General features: G+C 49.6%; 1 protein-coding gene across 1 annotated transcript; it reads right to left on the minus strand.

The window, feature by feature from the left end:
• Positions 1–440: 440 nt before the first annotated feature.
• LOC104615879 (von Willebrand factor A domain-containing protein 1-like) lies at positions 441–18,444 on the minus strand. The gene is made up of 6 exons (XM_010289597.1): positions 18,242–18,444; positions 9,577–10,140; positions 3,489–3,767; positions 2,196–2,468; positions 1,149–1,418; positions 441–481 (listed from the first exon to the last, which is right to left on the minus strand). The coding sequence occupies exons 1-6, from the start codon at positions 18,312–18,314 to the stop codon at positions 441–443; spliced, it is 1,500 nt and encodes a 499-aa protein (XP_010287899.1). The 5' UTR covers positions 18,315–18,444.
• Between the last annotated feature and the right edge of the window lie 456 nt (positions 18,445–18,900).

An 18,900-nucleotide genomic window follows, 5' to 3' on the forward strand; every position in this document is an offset into this window, starting at 1 on the left:
TCTTTCTCTGAGTGCAGGTGCCAAGAATGAAAGGCCAGGGCAGTAAACATCCGAGTCCTGAACATGCTCATAAGCTGCAAAAATACAACTGTATCAACATTTAATAAATAGAGAACAGGCAGTAAGCAAGCAATAGTGAGGATTCATCACTTCGCCTTTTGTTTGTTATTTGTCAGGCGTATTTATAGAGGAGGGTAGAGATTTGGGATCGATTAGTCAGATTGGTTGTTCCAGCCAGCCAAGCCAAACCTTTAAGCTTTGGAAGAAGTTGGCTGAGGACAGCCTTTAGGCTTGACAACCAAGACACCTGAACAGACAGTGCAGGCTGGGAGACGATCTGCGAGCTTTCTGGTTTTCTCCCGTAGCCCCTCCTTTTCATCCAAGTCTTTGTCCAAGCAAGGTTCCTTGCTCTGCCAGGAATCGGTTCACTCCAGAGTCTGTCATGCTCTCTGTCTGTGCTTATATCCTTGGGCCTCTGTAGCTGGGAAGAAAACAAGAAGTATGTCAGCTTTATCCATCCATTCTCCCAATCTGACTGAGTCAGAGACTTCATCCCTGTGGTCATCTTCACTATCACTCCAGCCTCTTGCTGGGAAACAGGCTGTGCTTCTGCACGCTCACACAGCTTCTTTTTAGCTCTTATTTCGCTTCAGCCTACCAAAAATCCCTTTGAGTTTCATGACAGTAAGTGGCTTCCAGCTAGTGGAAGGAGGAAAGCAGATGTGTTGTGCCTTGGTAGCTGTGTTTAGTACTCAGCCTGTCCCTGCCACGTTGGAAAGTGAAAGGTAGCCAAGAGTTCAAACGACTTTTGAAGAGCACTTCCAATGCCCACGCCAGCTTTTAGCAGTCTTCCCACCCTTGTTATCCCCGAGTAGTTGCAGGGTTGTCCTCAGGGTACACTCTTCTCCTGCCTGCAAACGCCACTAGGAGGAGTATTGCTCTTAAAAACGGGGGGAAGCGCCCATCTTTGGACAGTACCTTTTGGGCCGGTAGCTGTGGTTAAGCCCTATTGGCAAGCTAGCTGATGAGCACAGAGTATTTCAGCCATGAGGGCTCCTCTGTGTGGGATCTCCAGCACGTCAGTGCCCTTCAGGACAGTCTCCCTTGGCCTGAAGTGCCCCAGGACTCTGCCTTGCAGCCCAGCTCACCTGGCTGCACGTGCACCATGCGACATAGCCCTCTGCCTGGCTGGTTCTTGTACATGGGCTTCACACACACTTTGTTAGTGGTACCCGAAGCCAGGTCTGTGAGGAGCACGCTGTGGATCTGCGGCGAAACGCTGATGACAGATGAAGGGCCAGTTTGCCGCCGGCATCTGACTCTGTAACCGAGGACTTTCCCATCGGCAGAGTCCCAGGAGGCTTTCAGGGTGTTGGGGCCCATGTCTTCAAAGCGAAGGTGCCTCACTTTGGAGCCCTCTAGAGAAAGAAGATTCATGTTACTGTGGGCCATTTGTATGGAGTGGTGCTTACCACCTAGCTCCTTGTTCCCCCGAGGGGTCTGCTGAGAAGGGATTGCCAGCCAGCCTGGTCTTTCTGTTGTAGAGATGCAATAGCCCATCATTCTACATCTCCACGCTGGAGAAGCTCAGCCTAATTAGTCCTTAACTTTGCCCTGGTACCAGCACAAAATACTTTTGGTGGCACTGTCAGGCGCTGGTTGGCCACCTCCCACACCCTCAGCTGCTGTCATTCTCCAAGCTCCTCACTCTTGAGTCCTGCTAAGAGCTAGATTTTGCTTACTGCAATATCTTTACAGGTACCTCTTCAGAGCAGAAGCTTCTGCTGATGAAATTTCCACCGCTCTCATGCTAAATCACACCAAAGAACAGACACTGAAGAAATAGGAAGGAAAGGCAGTTTTCTTTCTATTTTAGGGAGATTCAGGGATCTCCAAGTCCATTCTTGCCTGTGACTGCACCAGCAGCTTAGCAGTATGCACCCTGTAATAGCAAGTCATATTGTGCACGTCTGATTTTCTCTCAGTCCTATGCCTTATACGTCTGCTACCTCCTAATGGCATATCATGTGCTGTTCAGAAGCTGCAGCTTTCCCCTTCTCTCATCCCTCCCCAGTAACTGGGCTGACCAAGATCCCTGGCTTCGCCTAGAGGCAGATGATCTCTGCAAAGAAACAGGCACACTTCATCGACTCCTTGTGCCCATGTAGTTTCTTATCAGAGTGCTGCTCACTCACCTTCTTGAGTGCATGCTTTAGCTGACAGGGATTTCTCCTTTCCCGATACGTAGATTGCAGTCACTGTCACTAGATAGGTTGTATTGGGTGTCAGATTCTCCACCACGGTGCTATTGTGCTTGCCATCCACCTCCAGCAGCTTCACCGAGTTCCCAGGGAGTGGTCCATACAGGATCTGATAGCTGATCACACTGTCCAGTGTGGGAGCCCAACTAACATGGAAGCTGTGTGGCCCAGACTCTGAGATAAGAACCTGAGCTGGGCTTATTTCCTCTGAAAGCAATGTAAAAAGATTGAAATGAGTATGCAATTCAAGGCAGAAGAATGCTGTCAGAGGAGCATAATTGACCTGCACCATATTTGGCTCCCAGGAGGTAGAAGAAAATCCATCCAGCAAGTGGATGTTGATAGTCACCTAAGAAAATGGTTTCTCCACCTGTGCAGCATAGAGTGGATAAAACTACTCAGCCAAAACTGTTCTTACATGCAGAACATCAATGCTGGACGTAAGTTCATCTCGACTTTGTCACCCCTGCTCAGGTTTTCAGCGTGCTGCTTTTTTGCCTGTTGCTCTCCAGCACAAACCTGAGTTATTCTTCTGGCCCAAATGACTAGTCTGCCCAGAGGGGCTGGCTTCTGCTCCGAGTGCTCCCCCTCTCCTTCCCTCTTACACAGGGGTTCCCCATCAGTGGATACACCTCCCTGGAGAAGCAGCATGCACCTGCTTCAAGACCATTACTCTTCCCTAGCTGTACCTGCAGCCACAGGTAGGAGACAGGGATCTCCCTGCTCCCGTAGCAGCCGCTCAAGCTATGAACGTCAAAATTTCCCTTTGGCAGTAACGCACACAAGGCAGCACTGTTTCTGCCTGGCCATCACACTGGGATAGCGAATAAGGATGTGCAGCAGCCTGTGCTTTATCCCCAGCGGATAAAGCTGATACACCTCAGCCCTGTCAAATACTTGCAAGCTGCAGCTCCTGCCTTCTCCCAGGGCAGTGAGCTCTGCTTCCCTCCAGATTCATAGAGTTTTAAGGTTGGCAGGGCATCTTATGAGCATCATACCTGATCCCCTGTTCTTGGCAGTCCAGAACATCTCTTTAAGAAGAGAGCTGCCGGCTGAGTGCCAGCATAAAGCAGCTCATTATGTTCTGTCCTGACCACAACCATCTGCCTCCTCCAATCAGACCATGAGGCTGTGGGATGCAGACCAAGGGCTGTCCTCTTTCCTTTATATATGTGAAGCTCAGCACAGTGAAGACTTCCCCCTCGGTAACAACTGTGCACGTTTTACCTGCCAGTGTAGTAACCCTTGTTGTCTGGGGAGAAAAGTAGTGGATGTTGGATTCAGGAACGAGTGCCACCTCGTAAGTAGTTTCTGGTGCAAGGTTGCTTAGCATGAGGCTAGTGTGAGCCCCAGACACCTGCTTTGTCCTCTTCCTTGCTAGATCATCTATCGGGGCATACTCTACGGTGTAGTAGCCAGTCTCTTGGGCAAGGAGTTTGGGCCACATCAAACGGAAGCTGCCTGAGGTGATATCTACTGCATGGAGCCGATTTGCTTGGATAACATCTGGAAGAGAAACAGCAGCAAGAAATCACTACTGACATCAATACACAGAACGCGGCACATCTAAAATACAGGCCTTTCTGGATGGGAGATGTAGTCTACAGCAACACTGGATGACAGCTGAAGTCACCTCGGTGTAGCAAAGCCCCTTCATAGCAATTCAGTGAACCAGACCTTCTTTGAAAGGTTCAGAATCCTTGAAGCCAAGCATAAAGCTAAAGAAAAAAAAATATATATGTAAAACACATGCCAACTGAAGCAGCAATATTTGTGTTTTCACACCACTCCTACCTCTTGGACAAGACCCTTTCACTGAACAGAGCTTGGAAGGGAAATGCATATGTCCCAACCAGCATGAAGTGGCATTTTGGCTAAAGTAATTGCTCAGGTCTGTCTGCACAACAGCTTCAGCTCAAGAATACTACTGCACCTTGCCTCCTAGGCATCTCCAGCCTCAAACCAGTTCGCCACAAGCCTCCAAGCTGGTCTATAAACCCCCTGCTTTCCCTCCCCATTCCCTCTGTGCTAAGGCAAAACAGTGGTGTGATCTGCTGTGACAGCGAGGTGTAGCGCAGCAGGAACCGTGCCCCTGCCCATCCAAGCCTGTCTTGTGCCACCAAGAATGAACCTGGAGTGGTCCAGCAAGTTCTGGGCAAGCTGCTACTGCCCAACAGATGTGTGGGAGTTACTGTTTGCCCTGGCCAAAGAGGCAGCTTCCCACACTCAGCAAGACATTACCACGCACCCAACATGGCAAGCAGCACTGGCACTGCCTGTGACAAAGCTGGAGACAGAGTCTGGGCATCCAGGTTCCAAAACTCCTGCAGTCAGTTCATCCTGAGCTCCTTGTGGAAGTCACCTACTAGTGAAACCAAACCACTGAAGTTTGTCATGTATGTGAAGCAGGCCAGAGTGTGAAGAAATAAATTTCTCCCTGCTCTCTGCCTGCACCCAGAGGCCTGGAAGAAGGGGCAGCAACTGGGGACTGTCCAGCATTTGCTAAGCCAGCTGCATTCATCCCAGCTGAAGTCACTCCCTGCAGTGTTTCAGAGCTCCATTGTTTTCTGACATTCAACATTCAGAGCCCCTTTTGTGCTGTCTCATCTCTCTCCCCCTGCACAGAGGCTTCTCTTCAAGGCTTATGCTACCTTTGAGTTCTAGACCCCAAACACCTCTTCTGATGCTCTGCAGTTCCCCCCGCTTCCTCCGCCACTTGACCCTTCCAACACACATGGGCTGCTGAGCCCAACCTGGGCAGAAGTACACTGTTCTCTGGTCTTCCAGAGGGGCAGAAATACACAGGACTTTGTTTCTAGCTCCAGGGAAGAGATATACAAAGACAAAGGTGCATTTTTATTTCCTAAAAGGATTTTTAAAAGCACCCTGAGCCTCAAGGAACAGTGTCACTCCTGAAACCTTACGACAGTGTCACTCCTGAAACCTTATGACAGTACCCTCCAGCTCAAGCTTAAATGCTTCACAGAGTGCTGTAAGCAGCTCTCACTGCCTACCCATTACACAGAGGTAAAGGGAGGCACGAAAGTCTGCCCAGACCTGTAAGAGAATAAGGGGTGGCCTTGCATTCTCAGACTTGTCCCTTAACTGGGAGAAGATCAGCTCTCCTCCTCCAAGCTGCTCTGAGTCCCTGCCAACTTCTCTCTACCAAATAAAGCAGCCTCAGTTTTTCCTCTGAGCTGTTCTTTGGCTCTCCCAGGCAGGCAGGAACATTCCCCTTCTCCATGCCCTGCCCGCTCCCGTCCACACACACTGCCAGCCAGCAGCGCTCCACCCCGTCGGAGCTCGGAGGAGGCAGAGGGTAAGAGGCAGCACCATGGGGCCGGGGACACTACACCCTTCTGAGAGCCCCACAACTACCAGTGGCCAAGCCACAAAGGAACAGGGAGCAGAGGAAAGGCCGCAGTGCCAAAAGTCCTGCCAAAAACTCAGGGAATGGAAATAAGTGAGCTTGGAGGCAGGGACCGGGGACACTGGGAATAAATCAGAGATTAAAGTGAGAGGGTACAATACCTGAGGGACATGCTGCAGGAAGCCCAGAGCAAATAGCTCTGCCCCTTGTTGCTAGATTACAGATGTCTTGAGAGTATAAAAAGGGCAATAAGCCCCAGAAAAACAGATGCCCATGGCATGCTTCCCTGTTCCCAGAGGGAAGCAGCAAGTTAATTTGTGGTATTAGACCCAGGTGGTGCCTTCTTAGCAACTTAGAGACAGCTTGTGATGCACTTGCCTTCCTCCTCCTGCCCCTTGGTGACTTGAAACACCATTTGGCATCCACAAGTCTGCTGGCATATCATGGATGCAGACAAGGTCAAGATTAGACTTGCAGGAATGTTCCTACTTTCACCATGTGTGCAAGAAAGGCAGCCAGGCAGCAGATGAACCTGTTCTAGCCCTGGGTACTTGACCACCTCTTAGCAGAAGCTTCAGATAGGGCTTGGGACACGTCACTCCTGTTTCGTTGCTCTATTTCCCTAGTTTGATATGGATGCAGGGGGAGGGTTCCCATTCTGGGAAGGGGGAACACACTGCTCCATTACCAGGGTGGACATTCAAGGCCCGAGATCACTCCCTCCGGTCACCTGCTTATATTCAGTGCTAAGTGAGAACGTCAGAGGACTCCAGTCACAAATGCTTCGCTGCAGCAGAAGTTATCCAGGACCTTGTTTCAGATCAGAAATGTGTTGCCCTGAATATGCATGGGAAGTGGCTGATCTTTTGTGACTGCTGGGCAGGTGGGCTCCTGTAGAACTTGGCTCAGAAGATGGTGCCAAAGGATGAAACAAGTCAGCAGTCGTCAGTTCAACTGGCTGAACGGAGAGCGAGTGGATGCTAGCACAGAACCTGACGTCATCTCAAAGGAATGCCTTGGTTTCACAATATTTGAAGGTACTTCCCCAGAAGGAGAGCACCAAATGCCATATATTTGGTACATAATATGTAGGATGCAATGGAAGAAGCCTGAACCAGAGTCCCCTTCCCTTCACACTAGGAAAGGCAGAGGTATCTGACAGTAGCCAGCGGTGGCCACAGCCAGGCTGGCTAGGAACAACAACATGTGTTGGGACCATGAGCTAAGGAAAAAGAGAGGGAGCGAGCATACACATCCATCCAGTCCCTGTCTTACGCCCTTCTGCACAGAGGCGTTACTGGAACTATTCCAGGTCCACCATAGCTAAGAAGCAGCCCACAATCTCTGCTCTGTGACACAGACAGGTTTTTCAAAAAGGGAACTGAGGCAGAGGCACCGCATCGCTTAGCCTCAGAGCCCGTAGCAGGGCCAAAATAGAGTTTGGAAGAGTAAGGCACCTTCCTTTTGTCTCCCTGTCCAAGTAGTGGCCATCTTGCTGCCTAGGACCAAAAATCCTTGCTGTGAACTGCAGACCCAGCCCTGACAGTTCATTATATTATTTGTCTTCTCAGATCTCTGATCAAATTCCTGAAGACAAAGAAAATGCTTCTTAACTGAGCAACGCCTACGTAAAGGTGTCTACCTTTGTATAGCGAGGTACAGCTGCCGAGACGGAACTGTTCTGCGGAGGGTTCTCAGCCTACAATAGCAACTTGGTAGCCAGGGACCATTGTGCTGGAGTATGTATGGAGCAGGCATGAAACACCCCATTCCTGGATAGGAGGTGGAGGGAGGAGAGCAGCTCTTAACAAAGCTTGTTTGTGCATCTACAAAAGGCTGTTAAAAAACAGTAGCAAGAGATGAAGATAAGATAGCAGTGATAATAAAACCAGCCTGAGCCATTCCGGCGTTGGAAAGCCCTAATTTCTGCCTGCCAAGGATCCTGTCTGTCTGTACTATCCCAGGAGCCAGAAGCAGGAAGGGTGGTGATGAGGGCTGCCTCCTCCTGACAAGGAAGGGTGGACATATGTGGCTTTATTAAGGCTAACTCAGGTGATGCTACCAACGTCTGGTATTTTGCTTAAAGCACCAGACCCTGGATTCCTGTGGGAATCTCACCTTCCTTTAAAATACCAGACTAGTAACTTTTAGAACTGATGAGTGCACGGAATACTGCTCTCGGGCACAGCAGAGTATTTATTACCTTTGCAGATCTTACAATCTTCAAGACAATCTTGTGCTGCAAAGATATGCAGATGATTTCTCATTTTGGGATGCTATTTTATACTCTCTGGATGTAGGATGTACTAGAAGCTGAAACAGGCACTTGAAGCGAAACGTCTGGGGGTCTGTATGGCATCTGGTACAGTAGAAGGACTGCTGGTACTGCCCCACACTCGTACAGGAGAGGGGTGGATGACTGGAGGGTAACATAGTCCCTGTGTGTGATTTGTTAAATGAGCATGGCTGGAAACAGAAAGAAATTGCTACGTACAGAGGATTCTGTGGAACGGCTTACTTGGATACTCAAAGCCAGTTCTAACCAACTCGCATAGCAGAAAGCCAAATGAGAAATTAAAGCAGTATTTCCAAAGGAGAGACAACCTCCAGAAAATGAATGGAAAAATCTGCAAAGTCAGAGTAACTCAGCTTTCCAAACAAATCCGGAGGCATCTGGGAGGCTGAGGCCAAATCCTTGCTTCGGGATCACGGGCACTCCCACCGTGATGGCATTTGAGAGCTGCAAAAAGAACACGCACTGTGCAGTGCGGCATGCGGATTAGCATGAGATGTTTCTCTTGGCTTCCAAATGCCTGTCTTCTGGCTCAGGTTCTGGCTTTAGGTTTCCTCAGACCCTCTCCTGGATGCTTTAAAAAACAGGACTGCTGAAAAATTGAATCTGCTGTCTGTTCCCGCTCCCTGCACAGCAACCGCCACAACGATGTTAGCAACAAAGAGGTAGGAGTTGGTCTGCTAAGCCTAACAAGTTAGGGCTGGGTTTTAATTCCGAGGGCTGTGCTAGCCAAGTCAGGCTATAGATCTGGTGGATATGGAACACGTTACAACAGGAGATTTATGGAACAAAAACATTCTTCTCCTACAGTCTTAACGCTGATAGCAAGCACCATCCTAAATTGCTCTTTGTAAGAGAACAACTGCCCGCCACTTGTAGGCGAGGTAGATATGTCAGTGCGTGCCAGCCACTGTGCCTGCACAGGGTAGAATATACAGGGAGCCAGATCTACCCTGGACAAGAGCTTGATGGAGCTGACAAGATCAAATCTTTTCCAGGCATACACATCCCATTTTGCGTATGCAATGTGTTCAACACATCTGTGTCCTCCACCTCCATCACATGGCACATAGCCAGGCAGCATTTCAGAGAAAAAAATTCATCCTGAATGTGAAAGTCAAGTCCAATGGACCTAGGCACCTTGCTCCCACAGTCAGCAGTCTCTTACTGTAATTAAATCATTGCCTGTTTGGGAAGCCTTTAGTTAACTATTAACCTGCGCAGGTGGGGGCGTTTTTGTGCTGCACTTGAATTGTACAGATGTCTATGACCTGCATGATTCATTTCAAAGTCTTGTGGGTTTTTAAGGAATACAGATAATATACTGCCTGAGCCTCCTTCCTTCATTAACAAACATTAACTCATTACAAACACAAGTTCATCTCTCTAACGGTCTGCAGAAGGACATTTGTCCCAGTCAGTCATGGGACCTTCCAAGGGGAATAGAGAGATATCTGTCCCCAGACCTCCTAAAAGCCTTGATTTATACTTGGACTTACAGCATTGTGGACAAACGTCGCAGTTTGCAAGGGCAGCAACTGTGGGTCAGGGGGACCATTGGTTTTAGGGGATTCTCATGCTGTCTGCCTTGCAGAGCCAAGCATTAACATTCAGCCTGTTGCAAACTCCCAGTGACCACAACCCAACCGTACCTAGGATAGCATCTCGAAGCTCCTTTGTGATGATGGGTAGGTCATCAACATCCACAAAGTGCAGGTGCTTCTCAGGAGGTTGGCTGGCAGCAGCAGAGAGTTCCAGGTAATTCCCCCGTCCAGTGCTGACAATGAAGACTGTTACTCCCATATCCTTTAGGAGCTGCATGGGTTCAGAGATATCATCAGTGGAGAAACCATCTGTCACCCACACCAGTACCTTGGGCACATCTGGCCGGGCACCAGCTTCATCACTGAAGAACTTCTCCTTGGCATAGGAGAGCGCCTTGCCTGTGTTAGTGTCACCCATGAGCTGTTGAGTGTCCCGGATGGCTTGTTGCAGAGTACCACTAGACAGGTATTGGTCAAAAGGGAACTCCATGGTGGGCATAGTGCTAATGTGGATGATGCTGGTCTGGACATCTTTGGGGCCAAAGGTGAAAGGTTGCAGAAGGTCCCACATGAATTCCTTGACCTTGGAAAACTCATAGTAGGAGACACTGCCAGAGCTGTCCAGCAAGAAGAGGAGGTCCCCTTCTGAATCGGAAATAGGCGGCTGGGGACCTAGCAGGGGAAGAGAAAGGGAGATATGTTAGTGGATGATGTGAACTCATACCTGCACAGGCACCTGCTAGGAAAGCTTGGTTATCTTGTGCCAAATCCCAGAATTCAGTGAGAATTTTGCTCGGTAGAGACCTCAGGATTTGCCCGTTTTTATTATTTGCATCTAGTGTGAGGGCTCCTGGACTTTATTCTCAGTCCTGCTGTCAACTGACCAGGAACGTCTCACCCCATCTCCCTAGCACCGCCTCTTCCCTCCCTGGACAGCTTTGCTTAAACTCATCTGTTTGATCACAACTGTTCTCTGTGAACACTTTGAGATGCTAACACTGAAGTGTTAGCCAGCGGTGTGCCTGTGATTATTCACAAACTAAGTTCTCTTTGCACCTTTGTTTTAAAGTATATTGCCAAAAAAATTGTTTCTGTTGTGAACAGAAAACTGGTTCCTAGGTCCTCTGAGGTCCAAGAACCTGGACCTGATCACAAAGAGCATGAAGAAAAAAGTTCATGAGTCCCCACCATCTGAATGGCAGGATTATGACCTGTGTTGGACTGTTTGTCTTCGACTGCTTTCTTTGGGTTCAGTCTCACTTTGGGACATCACAGCTGCTCAGCCTGATCTAGGCCCTGCCCAAGAGGGTCACTGTAAGGAGAGAAGCCAAAGCACTGAAGTGGAGCTGGAAAGAGCTCTTGAAGGCACTGCAGGGCAGCAGCCTAGTGCTGATCTGCCTGGCCATGGGACCATCTCAGCAGCGTGCTACAAATATACCACCTACCCCATAGGGTTTCATGTTGGCCAAGAAACATGCAAAGGAACAGCTGGAGCATCCCAGTGATACAGCAGCAGCAGCCCTGAGCGCTCGTGGTGTGCTCGGTCCATTGCTGTGAACAATGGCACAACATCCAAGCGCACAAGCGTTGCAGCTGCCATACTTCACGTCCTTCGGTTGGCTGAGACAGACAACAAAGTCTCACAGTAAACAGTCAGCACATCTCAGCCCTGCTGTGTGCAGCTTGCCCTCTGGCTCTTGGCAAAGGCCGATGCTGCAGACAAGCCTGGCCTTTTGAAGCTCACTCCCTTTGCATGCTCTGCACCTCACCTAGATCAATCCCCATTGCACAGAGGTAAGGCTGAGACGCATCTCACCTGGCTGCTGTGGTGAGCTCTCCAGGAGCAGCCAGAGGAGATCCCCCTGCCTGCATTGCTTCCCTGCTCTCCAGGATTTGTTGCCAAGTTTCGTTTAAAGTCATGTTTTGCACATTTGCAAAGATAAAGACAGAGAGGAGGAGCAATAATTACTTTTTTCCCCTCCTTTCCATTCACATGCATGACCCCTACTGTTCCAGGAGCTATCTGGATGGCCAGAACAGACCCCGTGTCTCTCCGAGGAAAAAGGCCAGTCATGGGAGAGGAGAGGCAGGCCAAAAGACTGAAAAACTGGAATGAAGTACGCCCAAATTCAGCCTAGCGCCTGAATCCTGAGAAAATACAGCTCCTCGTGGAATGAGGGCAGGATGAATGCCTGATATTCCTCTGATCCGAATTCAGTCCAGATGAGTACCCGGTGGGAGCAAAGATGCCAGTGCAGCAGTGAAGGGAAGTAACTTCCCAGGACACCAGTCTCACCTCCTCATTCTTCGGAGGTGCTGCACCAGGGCAGGGGCTGGAGCAGCGCAGGGAGCCCCACAGGCGGGGTAGGAGAGAGGACCCGGACCTGACACCGCAGGAGCGACGGGAGCTCTGGCTCCTGAGCACGCCTGGCACTTCTGGACCATGCTCAGGCTTACAGAGCCTCACGACAGTCTTTCCAGGCCCATGTTATTAACCCGTTACAGATAAACTGGAAGGCCAGTGGAAGCGTGGGAGCTCAGGCGCAGGAATCAGGGCAGAGCTAGAAGTACAACCCACACGTCCTGCATCCTGCCCTCGCTGCTGCAGAAAAGAAATGCCTCCGAGCTACATCGGCTTGCACTGACACCCCTTGTTACACAACACCAGGCTGATCCTGAGTTCTTTCCGCTCCAAGCTGAAGGTGGACATGTTCCAGGAGCTGGCAACGTTCATCAACAGCCTGAGCCAGCAGGTCAGTCATGCCCTGTGCCAGGGAGGAGCCTCTGCCATTCAGAGCTGCTGCTCTGGGCTAACGCACGGCAGTCCCAGAGAAAGCAGCAACTGCTGTTCGCAAGACCGACCAAGAGCGATTGCCAAGGCCAGGAGCAACTTTTGGGTCTAAAACAACTTACAGGTTTATCCCATCTTATGACAATGGCAGTGCCTGGAAGAAAAATGGGCTGTATTTGGAAAAGAATGAAATGATAAAGAAACTTGATGAGAAAAACTTCTGGCTCTGCTCTCCCAGGAGAGGTGTCTGATTCTCAGAACTGGCTGCCTCTCAGTTCAGAGACTACGGTCCACACAAGACTGGCAGAAAGCTCCCTGATTTCTACCACTTGGCAGGGAATTCTGGAGTGGAGGAACTTCTTCCTAGATTGCCTTTTACAAGCTAGGCTAATTTGAGGTTTTCTAGCTCTTCTGAATACACGCTGGCCTCCTTTCCCAGATAGTCTCAGCAGCAGCACCTCAAAGGGGCCCCGGGACAGGATGTCAGGGAAAGGGCTGCCCAGACCCATTTGTGCAGAAGAATGCAATATGTCAGGAAGAACATGCTTCTGAGGGTGTGGCTTGGAGTCCCACTCCATTTGACTCATTTTCTTACCATTTCAATTAAACGGCTGTTTGGGAAACACAAACACATAGGGGACTCCTCCTACTACTCTTAGAGCTTAGGAGATTTACAATAGCTGGAATATCAATAATAAATGTGGAATCCTTTTAACCACCGCCCTGCTTTCTCACAGCTTTTGAGGTGCAAGAAGGGAGAAAAAGCCTTGAACCAGAGATTCCTGCCTGCCCGTTTGGGCACCTCTATCAGTGAGGGGATCAGGAACGTGGGGTGGCCAAGGAATGTGGGCTCAGGAGCACAGATGGACTTGGTGCAGCACACAATGGTTGAGTGCTGGAGCCATGTGTGGAAGCCAAAACCACAAGGCAGTAGACAGCTGAATGGAAAGGCTCCTGCAAAATTAATTGCTCCAAGGAGACAGCTCATGCAAACAGTTCTCCCCTGCAGAACGCCATGTCAAGGCAGGCCCAGACATAGCGATGATCCTGGCAGAGATGAGCAAGGGGTTGCTAAGCCCCCACTGGGCGGATATGAGATGGCAAAGCCAAGAGGAGGGAAAGGACCAGGGCAGGGGAACAGCCAGTAGGTACAACGGGTCTATTACACGTCCCGACAGTGAAAGCTAACGGCCTGAGCACAGCAAAGATCGTGAACCAGCACGAGCACAGCCATTGCGGTACGACGCGAGGGGCTCCAGGGGGAAAACAGAAGGCAGAGAGTGGTTCAGGCTTAAGCTACAGGGGACTTGATCCTCTCTGCCTGATCTTCATTTGCACAGTCTGCTGTTTATTTCCCTCAGCGGGCACTGTTCAGACGCCTGCCTGAGCAGCCAGGGATGAGCGCCTGGGTCCGTTCCACGGCAGGAGCGCTCACGTCTGTGCGCTCAGGAACGTCAGAGCGGGGTACATTGCAGAAAGGGCCGGGTGTGCTGGGAATGGCTACGGGGTGGGGGACAGAAGTGACGTGCATGAGTCGGGACCACACTTACTGCACGTGTTACCGTGTAGGTGTGCACTGGAAAAAAGCCAGAGTGCTTGCACACGTGGTCCGTAAACATGAGCATGCTGCCCACAAGTCCCTGTGCTGCTACAGAGACCAAGGCAGCACAGCAGCCGCTCTCCTGTAGTAGGTGCTGGCTGAGAGCGCAGAGGCATCACACCCATGATGAAACAGAAGAAATCAGATGGAGCCTTCAGAAATTGAGAACATCAGAATTACTTGGAGGTGACTAAGCAAGAGGTGCTAGAAGGATGCAGGCATTGGACCTGCGATCTACATGGATTACAACCAATTCTGCGTGACCCAGCACAACTCAGCCCTGTATTGCAGGCACACACCCCCAGCAACTTGGCATTCAGAGCTGAGCAGAAAATAAACGTGAAGGCCAGTAAGCTCTGCGGCATGCCCATAGCAACATGCCGTTTCATCACTACATCACACAGAGCCGAACCCGTGACCTACAGGTCCCTGCCACTGGTTCCTAGAGCTCCCCAACTCCTAATGGCATTCCAGCAGGGCAGAGCATCGAGGGCTTTCCTTGGAGCTTCTGGCTGCATGAAGCAAGTCAAACACGTGTAGCCACAGCCCTGTGCTCTCCCCTCCAGCGGAAGAAGCACAAGCCACTTACTTGGTGGCAAGCCATAGCAAGAGATCTTGCCAACATGACTGCTGCCTCCCAGGAGGAAATCACTGTTTCTCCTTCTCCCCTCTGCTCCTCACCAGTTTTGTAGTGTCACTCATTTCCTGAATGTTGCAACAAACATCTGTGAAACCTTCTGATCCTAGCAGGGCAGGGATCAACGGCCAAAGGACACTGCTCAAAGGGGTAAACAAGGTCATATGCACTAGCACTCTATGAGGAGAATTTGGAATTCACCACGAAGGAGCAGATGCAAGCAAAACCAACAGAACTACCTGCATGGAGGAACACATGGGTGAAAACCAGCATGGACCACCAAACACCACAGTCAAGAGCCAAGCCCCAGTCAAATTGCACTCTTGACCGTACCCTGCAGCTCTGGGGCACCAAGAGAGCTGGGAATAATGTCAACCTCCTTTAAACACTGGTTTGACCCATCGTACGTTGCTGGAGATAGCTGTGTTAATGAGAAGGCTCTGCAGGAAGAGCTACAGCTTCATACTATGATGTTCTGCCTGAAGGGTAGAAAGCGCTGGTTAGCAGCAGGTCGTTAACAATTGGCTAACAAAAGCAACAGTTACACTGACAGGCAGGTATGTATTTTGGAGCTAAAGGGATTGTCTGTGGGTGGAGCAGGCGGCCAACCCTTCATACAGGCAAATACCATCACAGTTACCTCTACTTAACACTCAGCCCTACACAAGATGGAAACAAATTCCTCCCATTCGGATTTTGTCAGCAGAAAGGATCCATAAAAAAAAATCCAGACAAAGAATCTCACTATAGCAGAAGTATGGCAAGGCTTATAAAGTGACTGGACACTCCATCATCCTTCCCTTCAGGTTTAGGTTTTCAGTTCCCTTCTCTTCCTGTTCTTTGTCCTTCATCCAATATAAACATGCCATCTGTGCCAGAGGTGGGGCTGTGAAGATTTGTTACCAGTAAATCCCTGCATTACGCAAGCAGCTGCTATTTTCAAGCCGTTTTCTTGCTTTACAGCAAAAGACGACGGGCTGTTTGGCAAGATGCCAACTGAAGATTTCTCACTTTCAGTGGGATTCTGAGAGACGGGGCATTCATTCAGCATCTCCCTGCCTCCTGAACTTTCAGGCTTTTGCTTCTGAAAAAAGCTGAGGAATAACTCTGTAGACCTCGTATCACTGCTGCTCCTGAGCTCCACCTAAGTCCAGGGGACAACAGAGAACACCTCTAGCTGATACACAGTCAGTACACACGGATCAGTCATGCAAAGAAGTGTTTTGAAGGAGTCAATATGGGAGCCAGATGTCACCATGGAGTCACAGTGCTGCCTTTTTAAACACTTGGCTTTTCCAGGAGAAAAACAGCTGGTCAGACTTCTCTGTCTTACACTGAGATGCTGACAGGAGACATCCACTTCAAGAGTTCCCTGGACTCTCAGCTGGGACCTGAACACATGCCACATGTCTGATTTACATGGGACTTGGAACTTGTAGAGCATAAGGGAATTAACAGCCAAAAAAGATCATGTCCTGTCTTGGTTAACTATGTTTTAAATCCCACATTTGTCTTCCCTTCTCACTGTTTGGCCATGCAAGGAAGAAAGTTCTACGATGAGTGGAGCTGGGCTTGGAGGCTGACAGAAGTAGTCTGCTCCTCCCCGCGGCCCCTCGGGATCACAGTGAGAAGCAGGAGGAGAAAGGCACCGTCTCACCCAGAAGAGAGGTATCCCACCAAGCCATCCAGGAGATGACACTTAAAACCGTGTCAAAGAGGCCTCTGCCATGGGAGATGGCTAGGTGACCCGCCTACTTAAAGAGCTGAGCCCCACCAAGCAAAATATGCTTGTGTGACTAAAAGCCCAAACTACCTATGCAGGTTCCGGCTCGTCCATACCACAGATTACAGGCTGTAGGTTGAGAAATGGCCCTTCAGTCAAATTCCTCTGGCAGTAAGGAAGCTGGGTTGCCATCTCTTATGATGATCTTTTCAGGGCTTTCACTATCTCTGCTGTTTTACTTAAGAGCCTCAGGTGTCCTGAAATCATGGAATTATGCCAGGTACCGAGCTGCGTTTCAGAGATCAGTAAGCGCAGGGCCTTCTACAAAGTGGGTGAGCCACGTCTTTATTTCTCACTTACTGTCCCCACAAGGACAGCAACATCGCCATCACTTTCTGCTGATGCGAGTCCACAGTGACCAAGCAATGGCAACCTAAGTTTCATTTATCAAAGCCCAAACGATCAAACGGTCGTACATTACAATGATGCAACAGAGATCTGAATCTGGACCCTACGAGGAAAGTGGTGGAACTGGCCATGCACTGCTCTCTCTGCCTTGACTTTGTGCACTAAGTCAATAGCCATTGATCTGAAAAAGCTAATCACTCCTGAGCACGTAGAAGGGCCACTGGCCACCCAGTAGCTTCCTCATTGTCCACTGCAGCTGAGACTAAAGCTACAGTCATTCACATTCAGCCAAGTTCCTAGGAAACAGTTATGAACATGAATCTGTACCTCTCAAACAGTTTCCTCCCATTGAGTGCTCATGGGTCACCACACAGCACCTCCAGACAAGAGCTACTCCATGCCCAGGAGCCCTGCCAGACTGGCTGTGTGCTCACGGTTGCTTTGGAGAGCACCTAGGAAGAGCCTAAGAGGCCCCCACATCAAAGCTGCTGGGGAATGGGCACCTTGCCGACCAGCAGGTTCATTTCCTCTAAGGGTGCTGGGCAGCGTAACACAACGCACACAACTTTGCCTCTGGAGCAAGGCTCAACCCTTCTGGAACAACACGGCTTGCTTTTGCACATACTCTGAATGTCTGAGCATTGTTTTTAAGCTGGGCTGGGGGAACTGCCACATGCACTCCCAAGGCAGCAGAAATGCACGACAACAGGAATAACTGCTGCCTGTGTGGACATCAAGCATTCTGTACCGTTCCTGAACCAGCCTGTGTCACCGAGGGACAGAACCCAGTACCCCACAAGGGGATCCTAGCAATAGACACAGCCTGCTCTGCGTACCAGAAGCAGAATCAGACCCCAGCAGTCTGGGCTGGGGTCTGAGGATGTCCTGTCCAGCGAGATAAAAGGTTTCCTTCTCCTTTCACACTGGATTGCATTTCTCAGATGCAGTGAAAACCAGATGCAGCCAGCAGTAGCCCTGCAGTCAAAGAACAAACCTTTTTCTCTACTTGTGAACACAAAGCAGAACAAAAGTAATTGCATCAGCTCAACCATCACGGTATGAGCTACGTTTTCTGCCCAGCATTACAGTGCATAAACCAGAAATGAGACATTCATCTCCTCCACGTCCCTTTCCCCACTGTTGGTTCTGAGAGGCTGACCATAATCATTTTCCCCCAACAGTATCCAAGAGAAAGATTTTTAAAGAGGGAATATAATGAGCGAATTACAGAGATTAGCAAGAGAACTACAACACAGGTATAGTACCAATCACCGTTTTTACTTCTCTTGATTGATGTGCCTCAGTATGTAGGTAGCTGAGGAGTCAGGACTTTTTCCATATGATTGGACTAAACTCTTCAAGTTTCTGAAACAATTTCCTTTCTGCTACTGGAAAGAAGCAAGCTAAAATTTCTTTCTAATATGGCAATTTTAGAAAGGTTTTTTGTTTTGCCCTTGTGCCAGCAAAGTAACATACAAGTATAAACCATACACCTAAAGCAGCAATAAATCTTCAGCTTTTATTCTGAAAAGGTTTTATAAGAAGCTCTAAGGACCACGAGGTATTAAATGTAGGAAAGTAGTAAGGGAATACCTTGCCTTTTCAGGCACTCACCTCTCTCAGGTGTGTTCTGTCCCGCAGCAAACCGCAGCCACAGACCAAGAGAAAGCACTGTCTTGGCCAACATAGCAAAGTCTGGTCCTGGGCAAACTACCTTAAATCCAAGAGCTCGGCTCTGTGAAGGCAGATGAAAGGCTTAAGATCAGTCATATTACGTGCGAGGATCCACCAGATCACAGGGTGCCACTTTTATGCTGCTCATGCCTCGAGATCCGACTGCTTCTTTATGTGTGTTTTGCTGGGCTGTGGTGTAAGCTCTGGCTCCCGGAGGCAATTCCCTCCCCCCCTTCTTTTAAAGCCATAAATCCATCCTGACAGGAATAGCTGGAGGAGAGGCACAAACAGCACCCCTGCTGCTGTTCCTCTCCCGAGTTAAACTTGCCCCAGGAGTGCGGATTGAGTTGCAGTCTGCGTGCAGCTGGGCTGGTTTGAAAAAAAAAATATATCCTTATAGATAAAACTTTGGCCCTGCAAGACACTGGCTACAGTCCAACTACCGGGGGAAAAAAAAAGCAAAAGCTCAGAAATCCAAAGCTGCTCCGCTCTGGAATGAACGAGAAGGAAAACCACGTATATAGAGGAAAGAGCGAGCAGAAAGGCCGGGGAGCGCCCCGGCCCCGGGAATACGGCCGATCTGCGGGGAGGAGGCAGGC

Source organism: Phaethon lepturus, unplaced genomic scaffold (genome assembly GCF_000687285.1).
Source record: "Phaethon lepturus isolate BGI_N335 unplaced genomic scaffold, ASM68728v1 scaffold26676, whole genome shotgun sequence".
NCBI lineage: Eukaryota > Metazoa > Chordata > Aves > Phaethontiformes > Phaethontidae > Phaethon > Phaethon lepturus.